General features: G+C 38.8%; 1 protein-coding gene across 10 annotated transcripts in view; it reads left to right on the plus strand.

Moving 5' to 3' along the window:
- Positions 1–3,346: 3,346 nt before the first annotated feature.
- STXBP5L (syntaxin binding protein 5L) overlaps positions 3,347–14,564 on the plus strand; it is a 205,237-nt gene continuing 194,019 nt past the window's right edge. For 2 of the 10 annotated variants that reach the window (XM_080576813.1, XM_080576818.1), the window contains exon 1: positions 3,348–5,735. In XM_080576813.1, coding sequence (XP_080432939.1) covers positions 5,544–5,735 — 192 coding nt within the window. In that variant the 5' untranslated portion in view covers positions 3,348–5,543. Of the gene's footprint in view, positions 5,736–14,564 lie in introns of all 10 variants that reach the window. The other 8 variants (XM_080576820.1, XM_080576814.1, XM_080576815.1 and 5 more) reach the window with 7 other exon arrangements.

Genomic DNA, 14,564 nt, shown 5'->3' on the forward strand with positions numbered 1-14,564 from the left:
TACACCTGAGCTGAACTAGGTTTAACCAAAGGGAGACTATCCCCACCTTTCTGCACAGGGCTATAGCTCTGCCTTTCTTTGCACCAGCTTTATTGCTTCTCCAACCCTGCACAGAGCTAATCCAGCTCATTAACCCAAAAGAAAATTATTGACTTTCCTAACAAATTAATTTATTGCTGAAAGGATAAAAAAACCAAGGGTTCGAGTGGATGCAGAACCCCCCCTTTCAACAGCAATGAGAAAGGATCAGCTCAAGCCATAACACATAACTCTATCAACAGGCTGATTTACACCTGCACTTGGCCCAGTGCACCAAATGGAGTTCTTGTTACAAAATGATATCCTCCATTTTGCGGACACACATCTTATCTTCTCACAGCTTCTTCAGTAAGAACACTGGTCTCTGAGTCTGAATAAGAGATCTAATTTTTATGCTAAATACTTCTATCCTGTACTTGTGGGGAAAAATAATTAAAAAAAAAAAAAAAGGTGGGGGTATAATGTATTAATAGTACATGAGGAAGATGAATAATTTTCCTACCCATTGACACCTATGAAATGGCACTACTGTTTTTCAAGTAGCAGTGTCTATTGCCCCTAAGCATCCAAAGATCCTAAAATTGTAGGTTTCCAGCCTTCTAATGCTAATTTTTTAAAGAGCTTTCTGTGCAGCTACAAATCTGAAGGGCCAAAGGAAACCTCAAGTTATTCCAAGACGATGGAATGACATGGGTAATAATAGACCTGAGTACAGCATCTTCAGTAATCCCAGACAAAGCAGTGACGTTATGCGAACGAAAACAGTCGTGCTATGTGTGATTCAATCAATAAGGAGTTAAAGGGTAGGAATATAATGAAAGCAAGTCCACATGGCTTTATGGAAACAAATCTTGACAAGCAGGCCTGACTTCACTTTCTGATGAGATTACAGGTTTGTTTGATCAAGGTAACCACACAGATGTGATATACTTGGACTTTCCTAATGAATTTGATTTAGTACTGCTTGACATTTTGATTAAAACATTAGCATTATATAGCCTTAATAAAACACATTAAATAGATTAAGATCTAGCTAATTGATAGAGTTCAGCAAGCTGTTCTAACCAGATACTCAGTGCTGACTGGGGATATTTTTAGTGGGGTTCTGCAGGCAGGAACACTGTGCTTGCTGCCATGCAATGTTCTCTTCTAGTGTCTGGAATTACACAGAAACATGGGTGATATTGGCAAGTGTCCCAAAGTCTGAAGAGCAACGGGCAGTTATGGAAAGTCACCGTTTTGCCTGCATTGGCATAAATGGGTTTCTGGTACTTGACTTCATCCCTTCTCTTCATTTATGCACAAGCGTGAAGGTTCTCTTGTAGGATATAGCTGCAAGGCTGTGCTCTAGTCAGCTGCTGGTGGGAAAACAAAGGTATCTCTGATGGCTCATAGATTTTAACTACTAATTAATGTATTAAGAAAGAGAGCAGTAGGAATCATTAAAAAGTGCAAATTGAAACTAGAAACCACCTATGGAGGATCTTTAAAAGGCCTTTAAAAAAGCCTTACTGCCCACCTCTGCACCGTGTTTTTATTTAAATTAGCAAAAATAAAAACCAGAGATTAAAATATGTTTGCACTTAACAAACTCAGGAAGTTCTACCCCATTGGCTGAAAGAATTTACTATCAAAAACAAAACAAAATAAAACAAACAAAAAAAAAAGAGACAACAAAAGGTAAGCAAAAATACCCCAAAGAGAACTTCAACCAAAACATTAAAGGTCAGTCCTTTCCAAAACGTACACAATCTCTGCTACTATCACATTCTGGTCGGCCGATCTCAGCACATCACGCCTGATTCTCCTTTTTGTTTGTCAGCTCTTAAATCAGACTAATATTAGATAAAGCTGAAATAATATTAGTCTCCTTTGCTAGGTTTGGTTCCTAGCAATTTTATTAATGTTACTGCATTAATAAAATCTAGTCACAGGGTTACCTAAGCAGAAATCAAAATTAAGAGTTCAAACTAATTTTAATAACATAGACTGTTAAAGATGCTGTATTCCTCAGCACGATCTTGCTAGCAAACTGTTACACTTCTAACACTTGGTTTCTCTTTGACCTTGCAGAACAAGATGACTGATAAAAGAAATTATCCAGAAGAAAACACTGAAGAATAGACTCTCTCCCTGTATTATCTAAAATAGATTCAGATAGATACATCCCACAGTGCACTGGGATATCTTATCTCAGTTGTTATGTCTATTTAATATCTAAAATCTCTCCACATTTTCATCATTTTACAAACCTATTATTAATACTCTTGGTGTCAAAACTGCCCAGCCTCAGAAGTGTCCTATTGAACATCCTCAATACCAACTCAGTGCAAAACACTGACTGAATGCCTCACCAGACGACTGCTTTTTTCCCAGCTAAAGAAAATGTGTTTTTTTTTCTGTGTCAAAAATAAATTAGTGTTGTTTTTTGCTGTTGTTGTTTTTATTTTATTTTATTTTATTTTATTTTATTTTATTTTATTTTATTTTATTTTATTTTATTTTATTTTATTTTATTTTATTTTATTTTATTTTATTTTATTTTATTTATTTTATTTTGTTTCATTTTGTTTTGTTTTGTTTTGTTTTGTTTTTTAAACACCAGAACTCCTCACCAGCTAGGTCATTCAGTGGGACTACTTTCTGTGCACATCATCACAGTTACAGTTTCTGTATGCCCAGCACTGTCCTGTCTCCCTTTGCCTCACCCCCAACTAGCCTTTTGCAGAAGTTCGTCCCCGCTTCTGGATTTGCACACAGCTTAGAGAAAAGTTTTCAAAAGGTACCTACATGCCTTGTATGCACAACTGAAGTGAAGTATTTTACCTAGTGTTTTAAAACAGACCTGCACAATGTTATGCTATGGCAGCATCATTTTTTTTTCTACAAGTTTATTTTTTAACTGCAAATCAGCAGTGTGAGGTTACAAACCCTTTTGTATACTCTGAGGTGATACATAATCATCAATACCCAGATCTTAGTACTGATAATCTGAAAGGCAGATGTTAATATTCCAAAAATGTACATATCCTATTCTATTTCCAAATGCATTTAATCATTCTTCTAATTTCAATCTTCACTTTTCTTCACTTAGAACTAATTATCTTATCTGCTTTTCTCCCTCTAGCATCCCTGACTCTCGGTCTATTCTCTTTTTTGCAAATCTGTCCATGACATTTTCTTCATCCTAGTTATCTCATTTTTAACCTTATCTTTCCCTTTCACATTTACAATTCATGTTCTTATCTTTCGGGGTTTTTTGTTATTTTTTTTTCTTTTTTACTTTTTTTCCTCACATGCTTTGCCTGTAGTGAGCACAGATCAGCGGGACGTGGCATTAGGACATGGCATTCTTCAAATAGCCTCAGTTGAGTTTTGACTTTTCCTTATTCTCCAAAACCCTTCACTTACATCTTTACAGATTTGCTTACTCAGTGCCATCCTCTTTTTCATTCTGTCTCCTAGCCATAGCCCTTACATATCTTGTTTCCCATAACAAATCCTCTTCCTTTTTCTGGCTACAGAAGCCTTTCCAGTTTCATCAGCAATGTATCCTTCATTTTTCAACAGGACGTGAGTCAAGCTTTATTCCTTGAACTTCACTGGAATCTTTTTATTGTTCAGATGGGGAGTACTAAAATCTTTTGGAACACAAACAGATGAGCTGAAAAATAAACACATGGAGCTCAATGTATGAAACTGAAATAAATATTACCTTGTTTCACAGAAATCTAGGATTTACCAAAAAATAAGATTAGGCACTATAATGAGTACCAAAAATGATATAAAGTACGCCTGATGAAGCTGCAAAATGTGACCAATGTGAATCATTTCTGTGGTTTTATTATACAAAAAGAGATGCTACATATTTAGTACCACACAGAGTAAGTTTGTTCCTTACACTGTTTTAGTCAGTTCTGAGCTTCCAACCACGTTGACAGCACCACGTCATGAGTCACTGTTAATAGCTACCTTGCTCGTTTCTGACCTGAATAAACTTTTTATAGAGTCTTGTGTACAGTGTAATGTTTCTCTAGCCACATTTGAGATTGGAGATGCCACCCTACGCCACCTGCACGAGCTTGGGGCAGGCCTTGGATGACCAAATGGTGAAGGTGGGTTGTTTCACCACGGTGTTCCCCGTGGTTGTGACGGCATCGCAGCAGCCGTTAATGGTGGCAACGGCAGAAGACCGTTCTTTTCTGTCACATTTTGCGTCTGCTCGACGTTCCACACAGCGCTGGGGGGAATAAAAGAAAAGAAGGGGTGTTGTGGGGTGGTGTGTGTGGTGTGGGGAGCTCAGCAACCACCTCCAGCTCTGTGAGGTGACTGGGATCAGGTGGGCACGTCCCCTCGACGTGGGCTGTCCCTCACGGCACTCCCCTGGGCTCGCTGCCCGAGGCGAGGCAGCAACTCTCCGCCGCCGCCGCGGGGCTCCGTGCCCTCAGAGCGGCCCCTGCGCGGCCCGCCCGTGGCTGCCACAGCGCCAGCGCCAACGGCCAACGGCCAACCGCCAACAACCGCCGCTCGCACCGCATTGGGGCGGGGCGTCGTGAGGGGAAGGCGAAGAGGGAGGGAAATCGGCGGCGCAGCTTTTCCCATTGGCGGGAGCGCGTGCTCATCTCTCCTGGCGCTGCGCCCATTGGTTCTTTCTCCCAGCCCACCGACAGCCGAGCCAATGAGCACACCCCGTCCCTCCCCAGCGTGGCGCTGGGAGCTGTCAATCACCGTCCCCCCGCCGTCAATCACCCAGGCTTCGCCCCGCCCTGCCCGGGCTGGGGGCGGGGCTTTCAGCACCTCGGAGAGCGGCCGTTAGCAGCGGGGCCGTGCCCGCCGCCCGCCGCCGCCCCGGGCTCGTGCTCCCACTCCCGCCCCGCGCTCGCGCCGCGGCCGTTAGCAGCGGCCGTTAGCAGCGGTCGCCTCAGGGCCGGCGGCTGCCGCAGGAGGGCGGTGGCGGGGCGAAGGAGGGGGAAGAACCGTGGAAGTCGGCTCCTGTGGCGCTGAATAGCCCAGCCCCGCAGGGCAAACAAACCTTCGGCCGCGGGAAGAGGGAGAGGGATGGAGCCTGCTCCGGCAGAGGCAGGCTGAATTTTTTGTGAATTTTGATTTTTTTATTTTTTTTTTTGAATTTCGAATTTCGCCTTCGCTTCCCGTTTTTAACCCGCTGCTAGATGGGGGCTTGGGGAGCGAGGCGGGTGGCGGTTGCTCCATCGCTCCTCCGTCTCTGAGCATCAACCTTAGCTCTGCTGCTTGAGGATTTTTTTTTTTTTAATTATTACTATTATTATTTCTGAAGGGACCTGCCCAAGCAGCTTGTACGTCCGACAGAATGAAGCCTTCGTATTTTTCAGTCAATTATACCTAATACCCGGTTGCCACTAAAGTGCTGCCTCACTCAGAGGACCGCTACAGACTTTCCCTCTCGCGCTACATGTAGCCGAACGTGTTACGGCGCAGCCTTTCTCCCCCACGCCCCGCAAATCTTCCTAACAGATCTTTCCGAAATGAAGAAATTTAATTTCCGCAAAGTTTTGGATGGTCTGACCGCCTCCTCGCCCGGTGGAAGCGGCGGCGGTGGCGGTGGAAGCGGGGCTGGCGGCGGCTCCGTGCACCCGGCGGGGACTGCAGGGGCTGCGGGGACCCCCAGAGATGAGGTCCAGGAGACGCTAACTTCAGATTATTTCCAAATCTGTAAGGTAAGGGCTATAATATCTATTCATTTTTACTACGGCAACAACAAAAGCTACTCTGCGTGCGTGTTTTTTTTTGAGGGGGGCAGCAATGTGATGCCAATAAGCCTTTTTACTCGAGAACTGCAGTGGTTGTATAAGGACTTTGGAAATGAGAAGACAGCTCTCGTGTTTTGTTTGTTTGTGGTTTTGTTTTGTTTTTTCTTACTGCTGTAGAGTTGGGGTAGCCAGTAATTTCATAAAATCTTGATTTCAGCATTCAGGGGCCAATCCGGAGTTCACTCTTGGGCTCCAAACTAGTAGCAAGATTGTGGACAGAAAAGCAAATCAATTGGTGCTAGTACAAATAATGTTTACAAGTCATCAGAAATTCAAAATAGTGTGTATCTACCCCCCTCCTCTCTGTTACCATCCTCTCTCCTTTTCCTTCTCTCCTTTTTTTTTTTTTTTTTTAACAACAAGGCACAAGCTAGAAATAAAAAGACAGTGCAGTTATTGCTGAACATAGCATATTAATTATGTGTGAGAGATTGGATGTAGATTTAGGATGTGTTTTTTTTTAGCATCAGTACTGAATCAGTACTGTGATTATATGACAGTAAACTCAGTGGAACAGCATAAATATTAAAAGTTTCTAAATTTGTTTAGCATTGGCTTTTACACATTGGTTAGGTTCTTCAGTAGAAAATTTCTTTGAATAGCAAGCTGAAGATATCTCTGTGGTTTTTATGTTTTGTGACTGCTTTCTGCAACAAAGCTTTCAGCATAATTTTTAAGTGCACAAGTAAAAACAGTACAAGCTACTTGGTATTTTTGACCAACCCTGGAATACTAAATCATACTTTTGTAATGAAGATCATAAAAGAGAGGTCGTATTTTTATTCTCTAGTCCCTCGCTGTTATCTTTAACTTTGACATTAATTCTGTTGAGTTTGCTAGAAGTTCTGTTGGCTTCAAACGCAGATTTTTTAACTAATGCAATTTACATCATTACAAGTAAATGAACTTCACCTATTAAGCAGGTGAATCCTTTCATTAGTCAGACACCAACTGATTTGAAATCTGGGTTATAGTCAACTCCAGCACATTCTCATTTCTTTTTGTGTTTGGGGAAGAAGGAAGAAATATACACAAGCAAGAGAAGCCTGTAACACAGTTTGTGTGCAGATCTGTCCCAGTGAAACACAGCTTTCATAATTGCAGATGTCATGATTTTAACTCAGTTCTGTTTTCAAATACAGCTAGTGTCAAAACTCTTAGAGGGTTTATGTGAAGAAGGATAAGCCCCCATGATTTAAAGTGTCAGAGACCTTTAGAAGAGGTTACACATCGTTGTCATATTTAGAGGTTTTTGGTTCTTTGCCACTCTGACCCAATGCAGGTTCAGGCCTTTTGAGTCCAATGAATCTGTAGTTTAACAGTCCCAGTGATCAGTCCATTGCAATCATATCTGTTTGCACCAGGGTTGAATTTGACTCCCTTTGTTTATGTACACAGTAATACAGCATTTTATGAAATTCCAGATATTCAGAACAGTGATTTCCCATTTTTTTCACTTCAGAAAAAGATAATGCAAATAATCAAGATACATTAAAATATCTTTGGAAGGTCTGGCATTTTAAGAATTCTGAGTAATGGTACAGTGAATACAGTTCTTCGTTTCATAGTGCCAAAGATCTATATTTTGTATGATATATTTTTATGTTGTGTGGTATATTTGCCAAAATAGACAACATATGATTCAGAAACAAAAGCAGTTAATTCTCTGCCTTATCTCTGTATTTCCTGTCTTTGGCTTGATATTACTTGAAAACAGTTGTGTTAGGTTCCAAGAGACCTACTTAGAAACATAGGTGTATAGGAATACATTATTTTTAGAAGATATAAGTAGGAAATACTTGCCTTTCTTTTTCAATTAGAAGACTCAGACGTCTGGTTGAAATGTTCTTCACAAAGTAAATATTTGGATAGGAGAGCTTTTGGTTGCAGCAGCACTTGCTTATGAATGCATGGTACTGCAGAAGTCCACTCTATGGTATACAAAACACCGGCTTCCTTTTTTCAAGGCACAGAAGTGTACTAAAAGCAAACTTCCCCAAATATTCCATGATTATGTGTTCATAACATACCGCAGTGTGCTTATTCAACAGGCTCTACTTAATGAGCTATATTGCTGTTTCGTGCCATTACAAGCAGCTCTGAGTGAACCAACAAAAGCCCACAGGCCCCAGTCCTGCATTATGCCCTATGCAAGTGGACCAAAGGCAGTGGGACTCTACGCAGGCGCAGGGTGGAGGATCTGAGCCATAATTTGTACCTCAGTCAATTTGAATTAAATGAAAAATACATACAAACAAAGCTTTGCCTTCCCCAAGCTTTATTCATAGAACTTCTGAGTTGTTTTTTTTTTTCATGTGAAGTTACGTAAGTAGTTCAGGCTGCAATTTAAGGATCCATGGTCTGTGATCTGCTGCACACAGAACTGAGTAAAGCTAACAGCAGTTTTGGTTTGTTATGATCTGCAGGATCATGTCAGATAGGCTCATAGTGTGAGTAACACCCCAAACCATTTTTTCCTTCATTGCTGGTTATTAAATCTTCATTTAGATATGAAACGTAAAAGCTGACTCATACGTAAGAATTAGAGGGCCTTACCCTACATTCTTTACTTAAATAAATTGCCTTTTTTTAAGTTTGTGAGACGTCTTCTTTACTAAACATACAGATCTGTTCGTCTAGCAGAAAACAGCAAGTTTTATTGGTAACATACCTGGTATTGTTAGTAACACACTTGAAAGATGTGTCTAATTTTTGACATTTTTGGTATGCTTATTACCATGGTGTCTTTTCAAGATAAAATTAGAACTTAATAGAAGTATACTGAATATTTCATTTTATAGTGAGATGTTCACAATGAGTTACTTTGGCCATTTATATTTGAATCATTAATGTAGTCTTCTGTATTGAAAGACTATAAATGAAATATTCTCAAAACTATTACATATGAAATTACTGCAGCCTTTTTTAAGCATCATAAATTTATGTGTTGGTAGCTGTATTAATGAACCGGTGTCATCCTTTTTAAAGTATTCACGTAAGGTGAAATTTTGTCAGAACTGTATTTTATGACAACTGGAAGCTGAAGTACATGTCATTATTTATCTAGGGCTGCTCTTGAGATTGGGGTATCCACACGGATATCATAAAGATATTGATTATTGTTCAAATTAATTGAATTGAACATGTGAGATAGGAGTGTCATGTCCAAAACTAGGTACAATCCAGTAGAATATGTTAGTAAAGTTTGTAATAATCATAATGGGGGTAGACCTACTTTACTCTTTTATTAAGGATTTTCTGGGCCAGCCTGTGTTTGGTCATAGTGTGTAGAAATTAAAATACAGCAGTGGGTAGAGATCTCATATTATTATAGGAATTGTGAAGATAACATTTAGGATGTTGTAAATCATTTGAGTAGAACTTTGAGCAGAAAGAACGTAAATGGAGAAAATGCTGATTTTCTTACTTCTGCGGAAGAGTGTTTGTTGGGGGATACTGCAGTCTGGGGAAAACTGAATAAAAATGAAGATGTACATTTTTTGAAAATATAGTGTATATTCTTCATTAAAATAAATCTCCCATAGCGAACTGCTTGAGCTCTTCTTGAAGAACAATTGTAGGGTTGAATTCGTAGAGCAAGAGGTTAACTTTATGAAAAGAATGTTTGAAATCAAGACCACTGTTAGGATCATAGTAAGAGTTGCACTTTACTAGACCTACAGTTAGTCTAGGCCAGTATGTTTTCTCTAACTGTACGCAGCAGCCAGATACCCTATAAAAGATTTAAGAACCCCTGAAGTAAACTTCTCACTGAATTATTCCACAGACTCCGACGTTTTTGTGGCTACCTTTAAACCTAAAGCATGCAATTTGTCTTCTCTCCAAAAGTGGTCTTAACGTGTTATCACTGGGTAGACTTGCTTGACATCCCTTTGAACTTTGCTGTGTTATTCATATTGATAGCATAGTCATAGTTTCAGTACGCACATCACCCAATCTTTATGCAAAAACCCACAGAGGCCAGAATAGTTTTAAAATTTCGTTGAAACTTGAATGGCTGTCCTTGGCTGATACAATTGTGGCTTTCTATTCCAATTTATCTTTAACAAAAACAGGCCCTCAAGATGCATCCAATCAGCAGGCATATTTCAAAGACTACTTCCCCTTTTATGTTTACTGCTAGCATTTCTCTCCTTTGGGATCATGGCTATAATAGAAGTTGTTCTGCTTTTGGCTGAACTCCTCTTTCATGGAGTGACATTATGTAAAAACATTTTGATGTAGGTACTTCAGTTTATAGTGCCAATTTACATACCTTAATTATCTGGATTTCCTATAAGGTGGTCTTAAATTTTAGTTCCCAGGTTTCAGAGACAGTAATACTTTATTTTGATAACCTATGAAGATGAACGTTTAGCCCCTCCGATAGCAGTCAAACAGCTACTTTAAAGTATGCGCAACATGAAGATGCATTTCAGTAGTAATAAAATTCATTTGGATGGGTTTCCAAATGGCAGTTTAAGAACAATTGTGCAGTAACACAGAATTCTATGTTAGGTTATGAAGAATAAAAAAAATCTTTGTTATAAACTGCCCATAATGTTTTAGTTAGCTAGAGTTTTTGTTTTTTTCTGTGTTGCATCATTAGGAAGGTCACTCAGGGCTAAAAAGAAATCTGTGTGAAGATTTACATTTCAGAGAAAACCCATTTTAAGTTAAGTATTAAACCTTACTCGTATCCAAAACTACAGATTCATAAATGACACTTCTGTAATTAGATGACAGTGGTATTTATGATGTGTGATGAGCGTCATGTATTTTCCTTTTTAAATGTTTGTATCAATTTGAAACAGGGTTCATCAGGGATAAAGAGTATAGCACATTAAAAGCTTCTTTTTTAAGAAATTTGAAGATATAAGCTATCTGTAGTAGTACAACTGGACACTCTTGTTTCATTCAAATAAAATACCTATTTTCTTGAATTACTATAACTGACTGTTAATCAAATACGAATCCTAAATGTATTAATGCAGACCTTTCAAGGCCAACACATGCAATTACAACTTCAAAACTGTTTTACAAATTTTAAGGTTGCAAAACAAACCACTTTAAAATTCCAATTTTCTATGTTTGCTTGCAAATACAGCTTTTAATTACATGATCCCACATTTCTTCTGTAGGTCTTATTTAGCAGAACATGGTGTTTGCTGAATAGAAAGCACTTCAGTGTTTCTTTGCATTCTTAGAACTCAGAGCTTACCCATATATTAAGTTACCCATGGGCTTTCTCAGCAGAAGTGCTCATCGCAGTAGTTTTGAAAGCGTTATAAACATTAATGAATTGATCTTCACAATATTTCTCTGAGATGAAGGTATCATTATTTCTGCAGTATAGATGAGGAATCGAGACACAGAAGATCCACAATGTGGATTGTCTAGTCTCCACTCTTTTGAGTGTCCAGCTTGACCTGCTTTAAATCTACATTTTTAGCGTACACTTTTATGCCAATTACGTCTTCCAGTTATGCCTCTCATTGTTTTCACATTCTGTTGCAAGTATCTTGCACATCTACAGACTTGCTTTTAGGCTAGTTATTCACACTGAAAACTTATATGTCCACATTATATAGTTAGAATGGCTCTGAATTTCCTTCATGTCTCAGATGACTGTGGATGAAATTCTGGCTTCAGACTGGACCTCTGAATTGTACCTAAAATGTGTGAATGTCATCAACCTCCATAACCACAAATTGGTCAATGACAAAATGGAAACATTAATGGCCACATGTAGAAAGCTTAATTCATGTCTCGTATTGTATAACTTTGGTTTGTCCGTAGGACAGCCCAGATTGTACTATGCATGGAGTGTGGTAAAAGTTCTATAACAGAAAAATATAATTTAATTAATCCCTGTAAGCGGGGGAAAAATCATGTTGCACATGTTGCAGAGATTATTTTAGTTTGTGGATGTTCTATTTTTTTCTGCATTCTAAGGTTGACTTCGCATTTTTAGAAATATTCTTTTACTGTAATTTAATGTGCCATTTCAAGCATTGTTTTTTATACAAGGATTCCTCAATATCAAACATGGAACACTTGGATAAAGAATTGAAATTCAGCATGCACTTTTTCCTCAAAAGAAAGAGAGAATGTTCCTCCTCAGTGAAAGTATTTATTAAGGGCAGCTTGGAAATCTCTATGTTCAGGGGTCAATTTTTCACAGGCTCTTGATCATCATGACAGAACTTCTTGTTTTCCTTTCTTGACCTGGTGATGGGAATCCTCAGACACCTTGTAAATGGTCAAAACCCATGAGACATACCGAGGCAAACAAAGCCTTCACATTCACAAACCACAGACCTGTCCCCCTGCAGTTGGGTGTGGTAATGCTCTTTCTCATCCTGTGATAACTGTACTGAGTTTATACCTGGGATTTGGGGTTTTTCTCACAAAGTTAATCCCCATACCCAGGTTTTCTCTTGTTGCCACTCCTTTGTGCCCCATCATTTTTATCCCCTTAACTTTTACCCCTGATAGAGGGAGTCAGACACACTGTATATAGTGAGACTACAGCTACAACTGAGAAAGTTTCTCACTGCTGTATTGGGAAAAGCAATGGTGACTCTTCTAGGAGGGTGGAAGAAATTCAGTCTGGATTGCTTGTATCTCAGGGAGTATTCTAATCGTAAAGATGTCTTGTAAAGCATTGGATATATAAGCAATGTCTTCAGTGCAGGCAGACTAAATCTCAGATAGACCCCATTTTTAGTTGGTTATTTTAGATGACTCTCCATTCATATCTGACTCCTATTCTGAAGACATCTGATTCTCCCTGGTGAATGGCATATGCCCAAATCATTTTTTGAGGTCTGTATGAAAATCTTCCATTTATGCTTCTCATTGTGGAAAGTTAGTATGTTCACTTTATAAAGAGAAAAGGAAGCAGTAGGGAGGTGAACAAATGTACCCAAAGCTATGTGAACGCACTGGTTTATTGGCTATACTAAGAAACTGTGTTTATAAAAGCAGTTTATATGGATATATTAATTTGTCACAACGTATGTTAGAATCACGATAGGAGGAAGTTAGAGGACTGTGCAATTAGAAGTGTAAGTAATGTGCGTCTGTGGAAAGAAGAGAAAGTGATATTGTTAGGTACAGATGGCTGGTAAACATGCTCAAATGTAATAAGATGTTATCTTTGTACAGTGCTGTGTCCATTTCTAACAGTTCACCTGCAAAGACCATGAATAGTAAAAAACAGTAGAGACAATCTGTTGCCTGTAGCTAGGGTCAAAGTCTGAAGAGGTGCACTTTTATGGTTCCATTGCAATAATATATATTGTATACAGTATTGGGAAAAAAATAAAAAATGACCCTTAATATTTAGGGATTTGAATTAAGGAATGCTTGTACTCAAAAGTAGCCCAACTGAATTTAGTGGGATATTGTGCAGATATAAGTGTATATGGTAGCATGCCTTCTTGCAGAATTTAAATCTAAGCAGTTAAACATTGTTACCTGTATTTCATAAAAACATCTCCTATGTAAGAATGCTAATGTTGTGAAGTCAAACAGTCAGAAGTCACATCCCTTATTCAGCTATTGTAGACATATTACGTATGTCTGTATGTGTGGCAGTCCAGTCTTTATTGCATCTTATTTTCTTGAAATGTCTGCTTATATATTGTTCCTATCATCCATCACATTTGGTCTAAACAGTACACAAAGCATGGGATGGATGGGTGCTGTTCTGTGTATGTTCTTTGCCACAGTTTCTGTGAGTAAGTTTCTGTATTATCCGCTGGACATCACAAAAAGTCATAAATTGTGAACTCTGAACCTCTGCCTTGTACAACCCATTCCACCTATTGTATCCTTTAAGGGTGTGTATGTGTTTTCAGTTACACCTGCCCACCATCAGTTTTATTACAGATCCATTCCATCGTAGCTGTGGATAAAAGTTAATTGTAGCAGGTCCAAAGAACCCTGGTTCATTCATTGTTTCTCGCTACATATATTTTTAATTGCTCACTGAGTGAGGCAAAGGCAAGAAAACTGTGATTATGTAAACGGAGATCTGATTCTTGTGATCTTTGGCTATTGTGTATTCATTTGTGTCTGTGAGCTATGCCCTTGGTACCGTTGTGGCCAATACAGGAGGGAATAGTCAACTGCAAGATTTGCTGGATTTCACTGCTGAATTTCACTGAGAGGGCAAAAAGTTGCCACAAAATATTTACATTCCATTTGGAATGTGTCTTTACCTTACATGAGATGAGATGCTGGCCAGTATCTCCAGATTAAATTCTATATTCAACATACAACATACAATATGCATACAGCAAGAAGGTAGGAGAAGATTAATTATGAATTAATAATAAATAGTAAGCAATGTGGTAAATGCTTGTAAAGAATTGCTAGTCTCACATAAGCAGGCAGGCCAAATTGAGCTTAGAAATCTGTGGATATTTTTCTAAGTTATTTTACATTAAAGGAAAAGGCAAATTTAGTTTTATTAAAGTTTGTGGCATTTATATTACATATGATACACTACAGCTGATAGAAGGTTCTTCTGTAAAGGGCTGATGTCCTATATCTTCTCAATAGTTTCACTAGCAAGAGTAGAAAGCCTCTTATAGCATATTTACTGAAAAGGGGATGCAATTCCTTCACTACATTTTCCATTCTCCTTCCTTTTTGCATATTTCTCTTGCAATTTTTAAAATTGAGAGCCCTTTTAGAAAGAATGAGAAGGGAAGAGATGAGATCATT

The sequence above is a fragment of the Anser brachyrhynchus genome (genome assembly GCF_964034855.1).
Source record: "Anser brachyrhynchus genome assembly, chromosome: 1".
Taxonomy (NCBI): domain Eukaryota; kingdom Metazoa; phylum Chordata; class Aves; order Anseriformes; family Anatidae; genus Anser; species Anser brachyrhynchus.